The sequence below is a fragment of the Terrapene carolina genome, unplaced genomic scaffold (assembly GCF_002925995.2).
Source record: "Terrapene carolina triunguis isolate 2854851 unplaced genomic scaffold, T_m_triunguis-2.0 Scaffold69, whole genome shotgun sequence".
Lineage (NCBI taxonomy): Eukaryota > Metazoa > Chordata > Testudines > Emydidae > Terrapene > Terrapene triunguis.
The window spans coordinates 432,114-448,555 of record NW_020664420.1 but is presented as its reverse complement, the minus strand read 5'-3'; the positions used below and the strand labels follow the sequence as shown (position 1 = coordinate 448,555).

The window sequence follows — 16,442 nt, the reverse complement described above, 5'->3', positions numbered from 1 at the left end:
GTGTGTGTGTGTGTGTGTGTGTGTGTGTGTGTGTGTGTGTGTGTGTGACTCTGATTTTTCCCCTAGGCCCTTCACAGTCTCGGCGAGTATCATACACATCCTTTGCCCTGCAGAGGGTCAGGCATCCTGCATCTCATTGTCCCTTCTGTCTCTTGAATTAGCACTTCCCCTCACTCGACACTCAGTGTACAACATTCTATTATTGCACCTCTCTTGCCTGCCGTCTCCTTCCCTAGGCCCGTCTGACACCTCTGCCTTACGCTTATCATGGAAACATAACATTTAAATACAAATAGAACAGGGAATAATTTAACCCCTATTCACACCAAGGGAGGTGCCAGGCCTTCATATAAACACAGCCCGGGAGATTTATAGATACCGTATATTTAGCTAACAAGCTACATTTCTTCACCCATGTGGCTTGTAGCCAGTGCCACTGACTCAAGCGAGCCCTAGCAGGGCTGGCAGAGGAGCCTGCGGGTGGGAAGCCTTGTTACATTGTAATATCAGGGGTGTCCTTAAGGGTACATCTTCTATATTATTTTTTTGGTTTTGTTTCTCCAGCTTTTGATGTCCCAGCAGAGACCAAGGTACCTTGCACTGTTGCTGGAATGGATGGGAAATGTAGGCTACATACGGTTACTCTACAGAGAGGCCTTGTGGTTAATTTATATTTTAATTTATTCATCATGTTTATTACTGTAATACCTAGGGAACAACCAAAATTGGGGCCCCATTGTGCTAGGTGCTGTACGAACACAGAGCCCGAGACAGTCCCTGCCCCAAAGACTTACAATCTAAATAGGCAAGGTGGACGCAGAATAAGGGAAAGGACCCATCAACACGCTAGCTGCAGCTGGTCGAACAGAGCAATCAATGTGGTGGCTGAAAACGACCTGTTAGGGAAGAGTGTTCGATAGAAGGGGATCAGCTAAACAGAAAGACAAAGGGAAGGGAGAGGGGTAAGGGTGACATAACAGGCAAAAAGAGGGAGGGAGGAATGTCTGAGAGTCAGGCGTAGAATGAGGCTGAGGTAATGAGACCGCAAGACTGAGGGCAGGAAAAGGAGGCTGGAGCAAACAGCCAATCAGCACTGAGCGGAGAAATCACAGTCAAAAGTGTAGAAAATATCACCAGTGTCCATCAGTGCCAGCTTTATTTCTGTTGAGGGCACCTAAGAAGGAAAGGAACCGGCTTGACTCTCAGATTCCAAGTTCGGGTTTTTTTCTACTGGCAGCTTTTACTCGTAAACTGAGCTTAATTGATCTGAAATCACTGAGACATAATAACCGTGGGGCTCAGTGGAGCTGTTTGTAGGGAGTCACTTTTCAGATCATAACCCCCCCTCTTTCTCCAGCTCTGTCAATCGGGATGATGATATCTACCTTCTTCAAAGGGCTATTCTGAGAATGACATAGCCCATGGGTGCAAAGCGCTCTGAATGTGACAAGTTCAGAGGTTGGGGTATTCTGACCCAGAATCTTGCATGGTCCATTCCAGAAACAGATGCCAGCATGGAATTGAGATCCAAGTTTGGAAACTAACACACACACACAACGTTCTGGAATGGTTTGATCCAGGGGATTGGTCCAAGTCCATGCCCAGACTTGAACGTTTGATGTCTCTCCCTTTCTGTTGAACTTCCACTGTGCAGACATTGCCTTTCCCTTTGCAGCAGCAAAATCAGCGTGATCTGCATGATGGGACAGAAACCCAGTGCAGTGAACTTTCATAAGGGGGGGAGGGATAGCTCAGTGGTTTGCATATTGGCCTGCTAAATTTAGGATTGTGAGTTCAATCCTTGAGGGGGCCACTTAGGGATCTGAGGCAAAATCAGTACTTGGTCCTGCTAGTGAAGGCAGGGGACTGGACTCAATGACCTTTCAGGGTCCCTTCCAGCTCTATGAGATAGGTATATCTCCATATATTATATTATAACAGGATGCTCTGGAAGCATCGCCAATAGAGAGAGTATATAGCATACATTCATCCCCGTGCACAACACACCGTGTCCAATGCAATCCCTCTCCATTTTGCTCTGGTGGCCTAATGGCCTTCCTCGTGCTCTCTCAGACATATTTGATGAAGTTGAGCCGAGTTACCGTGGCGCTCGGCGTGTCAGCCTTTTGTTTGGGACTTGGCAAAGCATCTGGGGGCACTGGTGGTGTGAAAGGTTCAGTGTAAGCTCATTAGTGGATTACGGTGCTGTAATTTCAGTCGCATGCAAATGAATCCAGGTGCACGTCGAGACCGGGAACCCACTGAATGTTCCCAGCTGCTGCCGTGTTCCTCCGCTCTTCCCATTCAGTGCACAGGATACATTATTATAAGGTCACAATGAGCTTTCTTGCAGGTCTGGAATGCAAAGAGCAAACCTGATGGTTGTTTTAAAAGACTGCCTGGGAGTCGTTGGTTGTTAACGCGACTCATTTCACCAGCCGGTTGTGTGAACATTTAGGTGTCTGAGACAGCAGTTGCCATAAATCACTGTTATAAAAAACACTAGGCAAAGATTTTCAAAAGTGATTTGGGGTCACCTTAAAGGGGCCTGATTTTCAGCAGGGCTGGTGCTCGGCCCTTTCTGAAAATCAGGCCATATTAAGGGGGGGTCAACTTGGGCCCCAAAGTCACAAGCCACTTTTGAAAATCTTGGCCCTAAAGCCATGAGTAAGTGAGTAGAGGATCTCAGTCCAGTGGCTGGTGATCACGTGGCCACCTGGTGGACATGGCACAAAACTGGCGGTGATGGGCACCTTTTGCTCGCAGTCTTCAGTGAGACGCGGATGACTGAATGTCAGGGAAAAGGGAGTAAAACCAAAAAATAAAAGGTTTGCGTAACATACCTAGATTTATGCTTTGCATAAACTAAATTAGGCAAGGCAGTCTCAGGCCAGGTCCACACTAGGAACTTTTGCTGGTATTATAACATTGATTAGGGGTGTGAATTTTGTCTGACACATCGATACCGGCAAAAACCCTAGAGCAGACACAGTTATACCGGCATAAAAGTGCTTTTCTTGGTAAAAGTGCTTTTCTAGGGAGGCAGTATAGGCTTTACTGGCAACAGCACTTTTTTACCAGTATTAGCTATGTCAACACCGGGAAGGTTTGCTTGCATACCCATACCAGTGTAGTTATACCAGCACGTTTTCTTCTAGTGGAGACTTGGCTTCAGTTGTGCTCAAAGATCTTTCTTTCCCCTGCAGCTCACCTCCATCTGGGGCAGCCAACCCCCCTTCTCCAAACCAGTTTCCCCAGACACCTACACACACAGTAGGGTTTTGGACTTACTGCTTTCTCTAAGACTTTGTCTAAGCAAGGCCTAAAGAGATGCTTCGTTGAGGATATGACTAGCGTTAATAGCTACCTGTCAAAGGTTTAACACCCCATCACAGAGATTCCATTGCACAGAGCAATTTGCCCATGGAGTAAAATGGTTTCTGATGGACCATACACGTTGTATCTCCAAGGAGATGGTTTCATCTGGCTGGGGGGGAGACTTTTCTACAGTTGAATCTTTCCCTTTCTCCTTGTGCCCACCCAATGGTTAGGAAATATTCCTTCATTGGCAGATACATGCAGCCCATCACAGAGATGTGACCAAGGGGGACGCTGGAAGCTTCTCGGACTCATAGAGCTATAGTCCATTCCTTGCCATTGGAGGATTAAATGACTCGATTACTTGAAAAATAGTCTAGACAAAGCACTGAAAAAGTACAGTGGTGAAGTCCAACACTGCACTAACCGATCTTCCTAGCTCCTATTTCCATGGTTCCCAGTAGATCTGGTTAAGACAGTCATCAAAGCGATCACTTTCCTTATGCATGCCTCTAGAAAACAAGCCTTTGAGCTGTCCATTACTTTAGCTACTTCAGTTGAGATGGGGGGGGAAAGAAAGCCTGGGGATAACCCAGTGTGTCGTGTTCCTACTATTTCAGCGCTGGCTACGCAGCTAAAAGCGATGTAAAGGCTGGTCATCTTCCTACTTTAGCCATCTGTGCATTTTCTATACACAGAATGCTCTTGGTTCATCAGGATCACCCTAACGGGGTAGGGGTCTAATCCACTGCATGAAAAATTACTTTTAGCTCAGTTTCTAAGGCAATTTGCTAATTTACAGATGACTCTTGGGTATGTGAACATTGATCAAACCAGCTTAAGCGGAGCAGTTTGCCTAAATCAGCACTTTCTCAATGAGTAAAACTGGGGCCAATCACCCATGTTCTCAACCAGAAAAGGGGTTTTGTAAATGGGCATTCTGGTCAGGTTCAGGTTATTAACATGCACGTTTAAAAAAAAAGTCAAAGTATTTATTTACTAACATGCATTTATTCAAATTGGTTGCATCTGTTCTGTAAACTGCTTCGAGAAAAAAACCATCTTGGTTCACACACATTTACATAGTATTTAATGAATGATGAGTTACACATTTATGAAGCATGTGTAAATGGCCTATTTACATACACAATGTAAACCATGTACATTTCTTTTTTTTCCCCTTCATGCAGTGATATGGTATAGTGCTGCCAGTCACAATGCTATGAATAGAAATCCATTCTAACAGTGGATCCAGTGCCCACTGAAGTCCATGAGAGTCTTTCTATTGACTTTGGTGGCCATTGGATTGGGCCCTGTTTTTGGGTGCTTTGTCAAAGTTTGTTCCTTTTAACAGCCGGGTCTACATTAGGAGCTGTTTACCGATATAGGTATAACGGTATGGTATAATGACAAAATGTTTTTAGTGTGGACACTGCTTATACTGGCAAAGCTGTGTTTTCACTGGTGTAGTTTATTCATACTCCACACCCAAGCTAAACAAGCTATACCAGTAAAAGTGCAGTTTTTCCAATATAACTGCCTCTACATTAGGGGTTTATGCAGGCACAGCTGTGTTGATCCGGGAACATACCTTTTCACACCCCTGATTGACATGCTTGTAGTGTAAACATAGCCTTACCATAAGCCCAAAGGTAAATACAACATCTACCAACAGAGCACAGTGGTATCCGAGATGCTAGCGGGTCTCCCATTAGTTGAAATAGGATGTACCTGTCCTATCTCAGATACTTGTATTGGTAAATATTGGCTTTAAATGGTGACCACTGCAAGTTTGGGCAAAATCCATTCAGTTGGCTTCAATCAGCTGACCCTCAAAAATAGTCTGAATACGTATTTGTCTGTGTGTATATGTAGAGATCTGTCTGGGTACATAAATGTGTTTATATGTCTAACGTGTATGTGAGCGTTTATATATATTTATATAAGACCAAAATCTTCATTTACAAGCCAGGGCTTCCATTCCATTTAATTACTTCCCTCGCTGCTTTAAATCAAAGACCAATTCAAAACAGAGCCGCTTCTGTTAAACTTAATTATTTTCTCCTGCAGCTTATAGGGTAAAGTGGTGGCTACTAAAAAGGGCACTTCCTAATTGAAGGTTGGTTCTAAATGCCATCCTTGTATGCATTCCCTTTGAATGGCAGTCTGGAAAATACCAGTGGTTTATTTCCGGGAACTCGTCTGCAAAGACTGAGCAGAAAGAACTGACTCATGAGGCTTGGGGCATCAATTTTCAGAGGTGACTAATTGGTTTTAGGTGCCTCGGTCTTCCAGGGCTCAACGTGATGCTTGGCACTTTCTGAAAACCAGGCCCCTTTAAGGCGTTTCCAGCTTGGCATCCAAAATCCTTAGCCACTTCTGAAAATGTTTGCCTTGGCGGGGAGGGGAGAGGGGCGTCTCCCTCCCACCTCTTTCTTTTGCATGTTGTGTGGAGTCATATTGGCTTTCGCACTCCTCCTGAAATATGGTAAGCATCTCTTTATTTTGTTCCAGAAGACAGAAAACTCTTTGTGGGGATGCTCAATAAGCAGCAGTCAGAAGACGACGTGCGCAGGCTATTCGAGGCGTTCGGGAACATTGAGGAGTGCACGATCCTCCGGGGACCCGATGGCAACAGCAAAGGTAAGACGGCTCGTGATGCACGGTGCGTGGCCCCTCCAGCCGGTCCCAACCTCTGTACAACAGTATCCATTAGACTAGGGTGACTCAGTGGCTAGATGAATGTCGCCCCTTGGATTGATTAGGGCCAAACTTTCCAATTAAGGTCCCTAAGGAGTGGGTCAAACTCTCTGCTGCTGTAAATGGGCCAAGGTCCATTGAAGAACATGTATACCAGCCGAGTTTGGCCCGGTCTCTGCAGGATATGTGTGCCTGAGCACAAAGGGCCAGTTGCATGCATAAAATACATGCCCACAAATGATTATGTGCGTAACTTCTTTGCCTGCATACCAGCTTGCATGCATCACTACTCACCTTGTAAGTGCATGTTTTGTGGGCACCACCTAAGTACTTATTTTTGAAAATGTGCCCACCCATATTCCGTCAAATTTGCTTCCATAATCCGCCCTGAGGCAATCCAGAGCCACGTTTTCCTTTGTCTGCGTTTGAGTACCTTCGGGTGAAATGTGCTCATTCATTCTCTTAACAGAACCAAGTGTTCCACCTGCCATCTTCAGCCACTAGCCCTTCCCAAGTCCCAGATGATTTTATTATGTGTATTACAGGCCCCAATCCGTATTGGGACCCCATTATTCTGGGCGATGTACAAACAATAAGAGACAGTCTCTGTCCCATAGAGCTAATAGTTAAATAGACCAGACAAAGAATGGGAGGGGGGAAAAAGAAGCCCGTGGAGAGAAAAGGCCTCTCTAAGCCCACACAGCTGCCTAGCAACAGAGCCAAGAATGGAAGCCAGGGCCCCTTTCTCTTCTCTCTCACCTCCAACACAAGAGTTCCTCTTCGTTATCATGTGTAATTCTCACTGTGGCCACTCCAGGCTAGCAATACTCCCGCCAATACTACAGGAATAGTGTTTTAGGGTTTGCTGTTGCACCCAATGAAGTCAATGGGAGTTTGACCATTTCCATTGGGAGCATAAGCAAAAGTAACGAAACACCAAAAGAAAGGCCGTTCTTGTAGTATGTTCAGTAGAGCTGGTCAGAAAATCCCCATTATTTTTCATGAAAAACATGTTTTTAAAATGGTTCTTTTTCCCCTAAATTTCCAAAGAAATCAAAAACTGAAAAGATGTCAATTTTCACAAAAGAGATGTGGTTAAAATGTTAAATTTGGGGGTGTCACTGGGTGGCTGGACCTTTAATGGGAAATGGGTCTCAGCCTCATCTGCGAGATGATTAACTCCTCTCCCCAGGTGGGGAATATAAAGATGGGTCATGTGATTCCATCAGGCTTCCCGGATAAATAAGGGAGAGGCCTGGGAGAGGGAACGAGAAAGGTCTGGAGAAGGTTGCTGAGGGCTGCAGAGAGCAGCAAGCCTCCTGCAGGAGACCCTGAAATAGCCAGGACCAGGCATGCCGCAGAAGATGTGCACCTGCTGGTCTCTGAGCCAGAGGGAGTTGGGGAAGGCTGAGAGTCAAAAGAGCAGAGCAGCTGGAGGGGTTTGCCTGCTGGTCTCTCAATGATAGAGAAGACAACTCGGGGAGAGTTTTGGATCCTCTCCTTGGGAAAGGAAGGACTCCAGGTAGGAAAGCCTGTGAGTGGCTGCTTGGAGAACAGGGAAGGACTCTAGCTAGAAACGGTTGGGACTGGCTGCTTGATGAAGAGCAGACTGGGCCTGAAGAAGACCTAGAGCTCTGAATGAACTGTTGTGTTGTGGGTCGATGGACTTTATTGTGGGATTTTGAGCCTTGTTTCAACTTGTTCTTTATTAGACCAGCCCCAAACAGGGGTGTTATTAGCCAGGGGAAAGCCTTTGTGGATTAGTTCCAGGAACCTCAGAGGGAAACTGAGGCAAGGCCGCCCTTGGCCACAAAGAGGCAATCTGGAGACAGCGATTCAGTTACAAGGGGAAATAAAATTTCAAAACCCAAAATCTTTTAGCCAAAAAATTGGGGGGAGAGTGCTTGCTTGTGCCCCGCGCCCCCTGAGAAAAGTCAGGTAATTTTGACCAAAATAAAAATTGTCTATGATCAAAAAGCCAAATGTTTCAACTAGCTGTAATATGCAGAGCAGTATTGCAGGTTCCAGGAAGCATGCTGACGTCTGAGTATGGAGAGGAACTTCTGAACTTGTTTTCTTATTCGATTTTTGGACATTTAAAAATAGAATTTACTCCACCATTAGCAGAATCTAAAATCAGTGAAGCTAGCAGTGTCCAAGGAGGCAGAATGGTGCAGCTGAACTGAGAAACCAGATTTCTCAATTCCCTGTACTGTGCTTTTCCTAACTGGAAATGGTAGAAGCCCCATCACTTAAAGCTGGCCTGGGCAAAGTGGTGAAGAATGTATAGGACGAAGGAAATGATCTTGCATTTTTCCCCAGAAGAATGGACTGGATAATCACATGGACCTAACTTTTGCAGCAAGGCACAATGCAAAGACCCACAATTGCATACAAATAGGAATCTACACTTGTAAATAGGTAAATACACACAAAAGGGCCATTTTGCATGTGCATATACCCACTAGCTTGTACAAACTGCAGGGAAACAAATGCACATACATTTTTGAGTGTGCGCCCGTTGCACCCCGATTTAAACAGTGTGCCTCGTCAGTCTTTGCCATCCCCAATTTAAAAGCTCTGATATCGGGTTTCACAGACAAATACTTAAAATGTGAAAATTGGTCTCATTGGATTGACTAGCCAGTTGTTGGCCCTTTTGAGACAGTACTTATCACCTGGACGCGTGGAGCTGGGAGAGTTCTGTCCTTGAAGCGTGGCACATCACAGCCTTTTCTCCAGCATCAGCATTTGAACAAGAATTTTCCATCTAATATCAGGGTCATTCTTCCAGCCATTTCCTAGAAAAGTATCTTCAATTTAAACAGGAAGCCCTCCTCTCTTGACAGTGAAATGCATCCATTAAATATTGATCGGCATGTAATATTTCATCAAATGTGCTGGCGTGTGTGAAGAAGACACCAGCCCTGTTGTGGCAGTTCATATGTCACCAGATATTTTGACATGTGACAACATCGACGGGCATATTTCTGCAACACGAAGACGGAGGATCCTAACCACAGTGACACATTTGAGAAAGACACTGCTATGCCTATAAAGTCACTCTCAGCCAGCAAAGATTCTTCATCTTCAGACAGGCCTCAGCTTGTCACGGTGGTAGGAAACAGCCGGGGGAAAGGGAGTGTGCCGTCCGATATACTCTCTGCTCTGGGGGTGAGTGTCTGGGGAAGTCCAACACCAAGAGCAGAAATTGGATGCTAACAGTGTGCAGGGAGGTAGCAATCGTGGCAGAATGGCAGAATGGGAGGGTCATTCCGCACCAGAGGATCTCAGCTTTCTCCCAGCCACGATTCCCTCCAAGCCACCTACTTTTTAAGGGTTTGATCCAATGCACATTGAAATTAATGGGATACTATCCACTGATCTGAATGTCTGTTGAATCCAGCTCTTATTCCGTGGGGCTCACTTTTCAGCTTTTTCACAGTCCCATGTGATGCATCATTGCTCCCTCTGTTACTCCTTATGGAAGTATTCGCCTGATGGTAGCTAGAGAAGAAGACACACACACACACACTCACAAATGCCAGCCTGTGTCTTGATGTACTTTTCCCACCCCTTTTGCAGACCCATTGTGAGCTGGACAGGTTTGCCTGTAAGTTACAGCTTCATCTCTTGAAAGGCTGGGACTTAAGAACATAACAGCTACCATAATGCGTCAGGTTAATGGTCCATCTAGCCCAGTGTCCTGTCTCCCACAAAGGCCAGTACCAGAGCTTCCAGGGGAATGTACAGAACAGGGCAATATTGGAGAGATCCACCCCATCTTCCCCTCCCGGCTTCTGGCACTTAGAGGTTTGAGGTCACCCCGAGCATGGTTTTGCATCCCTTCCCATCCTGGCTAATAGCCATTGATGGATCTATCCTCCTTGAATTTACCTAGTTCTTTTTTGGAACTCAATTATACTTTCGGCCATCACAACATGCTGTGGCAATGAGTTCCCTGGGTTAATTTTGTGTTGTGCGATAAAGCATTTCCTTGGTCTCCCTCTGTCCTTGTAGCTCCTCGTACTGTTCTGTTTGATCCTGCTGTTGCTCCGTCGCTGTAAAGCAAATTAAACGAGTGTAGTGCCGGTGAATGGGGCTGGATTGACAGAACACTCATCTCCCCCACTGCACGCCCACCTCCCTGCCATTCTGCCAGTCTCTTCCCAGAGAGGGCCAGTCTCTAGGGCAGTGGTTCTGAACCTGCACCCCTTTGGTTCTCAAAATATGTTCTCGCACCCCTTATCAAAAACTGTTGAAGTAGGTCAGTTCTTTAAACCTAGATATATCATAACTATAGAACGAAAGAGCTAGAATGATATATTTATTTTAATTTCGCAGTAAAATTAAGAAGACATGACAAATTACACACTTTTTGTAGGTTTACCGGCTCAGTGACTCTTCTGCTGTTGCTCTTGTTCAATGATGTTCGAAAAACGAAGAACTTTTTTTGAAATACCCACACGCATGTCATCGCTCGCATTTAGGCGGTTTCTGGCCTTTGTTTTGATGTGTAAGAGTGATGAAAATCTCATACAAGTACGTAGTCGCAAATGGCACAAGGATCTCCAGCGCTGTCTTCGTCAGTTGTGGAAACGGTGGCTAGTTGAGCACCCCAGACATTCTCAAGTGTCATTGTCTCAAACTCCATTCGGATTCGGCCATTGGCTCGTAATTCAATGAGATCATCTTTCATCAAATCACTATCGTTGATGGAATCCAGGTCAAAAGGAAATGGATCCAGTATGCAGTGGAAGTAAACTGTAACCGACGCGCTAACAGTTAGCAGCTAGCTGAATTCAAACAAAGCCACGACCCTGCCACATCATCATCTGCGAATGCATCAAGAAATACCCCACAACGTGGCGGTACTTGTGCTTTGTAGTGAGATAATTTCACTACAATTAGCTTAAAAACTTGAAAATAATTTTTTTTGTTTGTATATTACAGTAATAGTTAAAAAATGTTTAATGTTATGTGACAGGGTCAGGCCAAATGGCTACAGGAGAGTGTTAGAAGGCAGATATATTAGTCCCAGATTAAGTAGATCCCTTTTCCCTGGGTAAGGTAACAGGGGCAGTTCCAGAACAAGCAGGAACATGCTGGAACCAATTAAGGCAGGCAGGCTAATTAGGACACCTGGAGCCAATTAAGAAGAAACTGCTAGAATCAATTAGGACAGGCTGGCTAATCAGGGCACCTGAGTTATCAGTTATCAGACACCAGGAGAAAGGTCCTGTGGTGAGGATAAAGTAGGTGTTGGGAGGAGTCCATGGGGAAGTAGCCCAGGGAGTTGTAGCTGTCATGCAGCTGTTACAGGAGACACTCTAGACAGCTACAGTCCACAGGGCCCTGGGCTGGAACCCGGAGTAGAGGGCGGGCCTGGGTTCCCCCCAAACCTCCCAACTCCTGATCAGACACAGGAGGAGGTGATCTGGACTGTGGGTTCCACCAGAGGGGAAGGTTTCTGGGCTGTTTCCCCGACCCACATGATGAATCTCTGAGGCGAGCAAATCCGCCAATAAGCTCAGGACCCACGTTTGATGAAACAAAGTAGTTGTACTTACGTGCCTGTGCTTAATTTGTGTTTTCAATGATTTGCCTTCTAAAAAAATCTGGCATGTCTCGCACCCCCAGAAAGGGCATCTCACACCCCCAGGGGGTGTGTGCACCCCAGGTTAAGAACCACTGCTCTAGGGGTTAGAGGTAGTTCATTCCAGCCATGGGTTGTGGATGTTTGTCCATTAGAATTAACCTGAGACCCACCAATTTATTTCTCAGAGTTTGCCAAACGGCAGTCAGATGGCCGCGAGCCCCCAGCATTTTAGGCTCCTGTTTGTTTAGAAATCCATCTCTAACCAGGAATGCACTTAAATACGTGAGGCCAGATTTTTAAAGGTGTTTAGGGGCCTAACTCATATTGAAATCAATGAGAGTTGGGCACCTAAATACCTTTTAAAAATCTGGCCTATGGTTAACTTTAAGCACTTGCTTAAGCACATTGGCAAGAACAAGAGGCACCAGACTCCCTAATGAAAAAAGAAGCGGAGAGCCCGTCTCTTCTAGCCTTTTTCTCTGTGTATGAAGTGAATCACTTCATTTGAGGAAGAAACAAGAACGTTCTCACCTTCTCTCAGTTGCTCCCCATTCCTAGTTCTGAAGACTCACCTGGCATAATAAGAACAGCAGGAAGACTGAGGCTGATTCTCTCATACATAGCTTTTCTGCCCTTAACCACAGTGGCATTCCAGTGTTTTCATCATATAAGGTCATAGAATTGGGGTGGGGGGTGGTGAGGGGGAAGACAAAGTAAATATATATCTGAGAGTGTTGCCAGCTCTCATAATTCGAGTCTTGAAAAGTTTGGTGCTTCTCTTAATGTCCTGGCTCCTGGAGTCGTGAGGATCTCAGCTTTCACTTTTTAAAAAAACAAGTAGGTTTCTGGTCCTCACAGTTATAGGGAAAGGCTAGAAAACATGACTCAGGTGTAATCTAGATGCTCAAAACCCAGAAAGCAAAAAGAACCGTACATTTATTATTTTGAAATACTATGATTTAAGCCAGTCTTATGAATTTTAGGGCTGATTCATGAGTTTTTTGAATGTGTGGGATTGGCAGTACTGCACTGACTTATGATAGATACCCCCTTCCTGAGAAAGTGCCACAGGTTTTTAATGTCTCCTGAAATGTCAGAACTAATCAATAATATGTGATTAAGTCACCCTCTCGTGGCTGGAGGTCCACAAAGCACAGAAAACAAATACAGCTGAAATAATTCCCCGTTTGCTCAGACAGTGGGAGCCTGTGGTTGCAGAATCGAAGGTTCCTTCGAAGTTCTTTCCCTCCTGATGATGTCCAAGCAGCCATGCGACGCGGTATGTCTGATGTCTGTGAAGTTAATTACACATGGTGATCACTGGTGACAAATATCCAAAGAATGCCAAACAGCAGAACTGGTTAGACATTTTCACAAGTTTGAAATAAATTGGCTTGAAATTCTCCGTGTCAAAATTTTTGTTTCCATTTTTTGACCCGCTGTAGTTGACAGTCTGTATGTGGCAGAACTTTTTAGGGTGAGTTAGTTGAGGAACTTGGGGATGAAATGGAACAAAGAGGAAATTTCTTCTGGAATTCAGGAAAACACTTCCTGGCAATAAGATCACTGAGGAAAGTCCTCTGAAGAAAGGACTAGAAGCCCCACTGGTGGAGCTATTGAAATCTGGGACAGAGGCAGCCTACGAGGATATACAGTAAGGCATGTAGTAGTTTCTTGTGATAACAGGGGACAGGACTCAGGCCTTTGTCTCTGCATCATAGCACCCTTGTGAGGCAGGGTAGTGCTGTCACCCCCATTTTACAGATGAGGAACTGAGGCAGAGAGAAGCTAAGTGACATGCCCTTGGTCGCACAGGGAGTCTGGGCAAAGCAGGGGATTGAACCCAGGTATCCCAAGAATGACAGTGCTTTTCTTCAGTGCACGGTTTGTTTTGCTGACAGACAGAACATGAGTGCTTTCTTGTCTATTGCTTTAGTAAACAGAGTTGGTTAGTGTAGGTGGAGAAAGCTGAAAAATCACCTCAGTCACTGCACGCTTGGAGACGCCAAAGGACAAGGCAGTGAAGTGCTGACAATCCCATTTATCAGTTTTTTACGGGTGGTTGACAAATACAGCCGATCAAAATTTTCTGAATTTCAATTTTCGAATTCAATTTTTCATCGAAGTTTTGACCAAAACAGAAAGTTTGGGAGTCCTTTTTCACATAAATATTCGTGGACAAACTCCGCCCTGTTATATGACCCGCTCTAGCCGCAGCTGAACAATTTCAAATTTCAATGAAAAATGTCATCAAAGTTTTGAATTTCAGTAGGGAAAAAAGGGGACCGATTTTCCCCATTTTGAGGAGGGGGGAATATATTTTTCAACTAACTATATTATATAAAGTGGGGAGGAAAAACCAGCCAGACTGGAATGGGACAGACTTAGCTAACCAGGAGGGGCTCCACCCCTACTGATTTTATGAGGTTAAACACTCCATTAATTGGAAAAAAACAGTTGGGATAAGGGAAAGCAGGAAATTCAAGTGCCCCGCTGCACTCACCCAAAGCTGTCAAGCATAAAAGATAACCACAAAGGAATCAAACCTCAGTAATAATAAAGGCAATAATCACTGAGCTCTGTCAGCAGCTGGTTCCAAGGAGGACACAGCCCTAGAGACTTAGTCCCTCCTGCTCTCTCTCCCTCTCGCTCTCTCTCTTTTTACAACCTGAACTTGAGTGGCAGCTCCATATTGCTAACCAGTTTAATTATTAGCACAAGTCTCAGCCTTGCTTTTCAAAAAGCTATTCGGGATCAATACTGAGCCTTGACAGAGTTAATATTACCAGGTTCCATTTGCTGGTGCTATTTACGGAAGCTGTGAGGTTCCTGATTTACACACACAGAGCAGCCAGCCAACAGGGAAGCGAAGGGTAGCTGTCTTATCTTATGAGACAGTTAGATGTGGGGAAGAGCTAGCAGGAACTCCAGGTAAGCTGCTACTCCACACGCCAGAGGCCAGTGTGATACATCTCCCTGGAAGAACTAGTTATTTCAGGACACAATCATTCTCACAGTGTTTTCTTCTTCTAAGGCCTTGTCTAAAGTAGGATTTGGGCCATGTCTACCCTAGGGAAAAAAGGGGTTCGACAAGGCAGCTGTACTTTAATATGTGTTAGCAGCTCAAGGTCATCAAGAGAGCCGGGGCTCCATCTCAACCAGCTCAGCACATGTCAAAGAATACACTGCCCCTGATCTCACTAGACTTTTGGTTAGCACATGTGAGCTAAAATGTGCTAACATGCCTTCTAGCCGAGCCAAGACAAGGCCTCACAGCAGAATGTCAAACTGCACGGGGAACTCTTAATGTGCAGGGTCCACATGGACAGTTCTGTGCAGTGAGCTAGCGTGCTAGAGATTTACACCCCCGCTTGCTGCATACGAAGTAACAGACAAGGCCTCAGAGTAGAAGAATGGCTTGTAATTAAGGCATTTGACTCAGACTCAGGAGATCTGGCTTCAGTTTATCACTGGGTTTTTGTGTGACTTTGAGCGTGACCCTTAATTTCTCTGGGCCTCAGGGTCCCATCTGTAAACGATATTTGTAAATGCAGTTGATGATACTTCCTTTCTCCCACCTTTTGCTTGTCCCATCTATTTAGAGTGCACCCCTTTCGGGGGAGGGACTGAGTCTTCCTAGGTGTTAGTATGGTGTCCAGCAATCATCTCATTGGCCCTGATCTTCTCCGGACTCTCGAGGCGCTACAGGAAGACAAATAATCAATATGTTGGGCCTTTTTCTCCATTCCATTTTTATGCATTTAATCAGCTTATTTATTTTGATATGTTTTTAAACACCACCACATATAATGTCTATTGCGTTGTTGCCGTTTTTTGTATACTGCATGTTTCACTTCATTTGGCAAAGAGTACACAATATTTCCCCCCCAAATTCCTGCATGTTGTTCCATTTCTTCCCCACTAGCATATCAGGGTGAGCTGTCCCAGCAGAGACCTCCAGTGGTGATACCCATGGGACGTGCTGCTGCTGCTGTCACCATCTGATGATGCCTATAGTGCACTTTGGGCTGTTTTTCTATTCTATTCTATTCTATGCGGTTTCTTATACTGCTTAGATATTAGGAACCAAATCCTCAGATGGATTAAATCAGTGTAGCCCCTGCTGAGTAGCTGGCCCTACATTTTCAAGTGTTTAACGGTATTGGGTGCCTCTGTTTGAGGGACTTGCAGAGGATCTCAACACCTTTGAGGGGGGACCTTGATTTTTCAGGAAGTGATAAACTAAAAATCAGGCACCTTTGAAGACATTTGGGCACCTGAATTTGCAAGCAGCAAACTTCAAAAGCGCCTTCAGTGCCTAACTCATTTATTTCAATGGGAGGTGGGTGCAGAGGTGCTTTTTGAAAATTCCTCTAGACGTCTATCTGCATTTCAGGTGCCTAACTACCATTGGTCCTTTGTCCAGAGCAAGAATTTCTGGCCTTGGCTACACTGGCGCTGTACAGTGCTGCAACTTGCTGCGCTCAGGGGTGTGAAAACGCCCCCCCCCCACCGAGTGCAGCGCTGTAAAGCGCCCGTGTAATCAGAGCCTGCAGCGCTGCACGCTCGCTCGCAGCACTGCAAGCTACTCCCCTCGGAGAGGTGGAGTACATACAGCTCTGCGAGAGCGCTCTCGCAGTGCTGGCGATGCGACTACACTCGCGCTTCACAGCGCTGCCGTGGCAGTGCTGTGAATTCCCGAGTGTAGCCAAGGCCTCAGTTAACCCTTACCTCAAAACCCAACAGGGAATGACTGCGGCAGAGAGGTTGTGTTGACACCCTGTGGGTTGAACAGGGGAAATTCTATCTCCTCCAACCCTTGCAT

The 16,442-nt window shown here is 45.4% G+C and overlaps 1 protein-coding gene across 50 annotated transcripts in view; it reads left to right on the top strand.

Moving 5' to 3' along the window:
• Nucleotides 1–16,442, top strand: part of CELF4 (CUGBP Elav-like family member 4) — an 833,225-nt gene that overhangs the window by 699,100 nt on the left and 117,683 nt on the right. For 35 of the 50 annotated variants that reach the window (XM_026649294.1, XM_024196884.2, XM_024196869.2 and 32 more), the window contains one exon: nt 5,836–5,961. In XM_026649294.1, coding sequence (XP_026505079.1) covers nt 5,836–5,961 — 126 coding nt within the window. Of the gene's footprint in view, nt 1–5,832; nt 5,962–16,442 lie in introns of all 50 variants that reach the window. The other 15 variants (XM_024196883.2, XM_024196867.2, XM_024196892.2 and 12 more) reach the window with 1 other exon arrangement.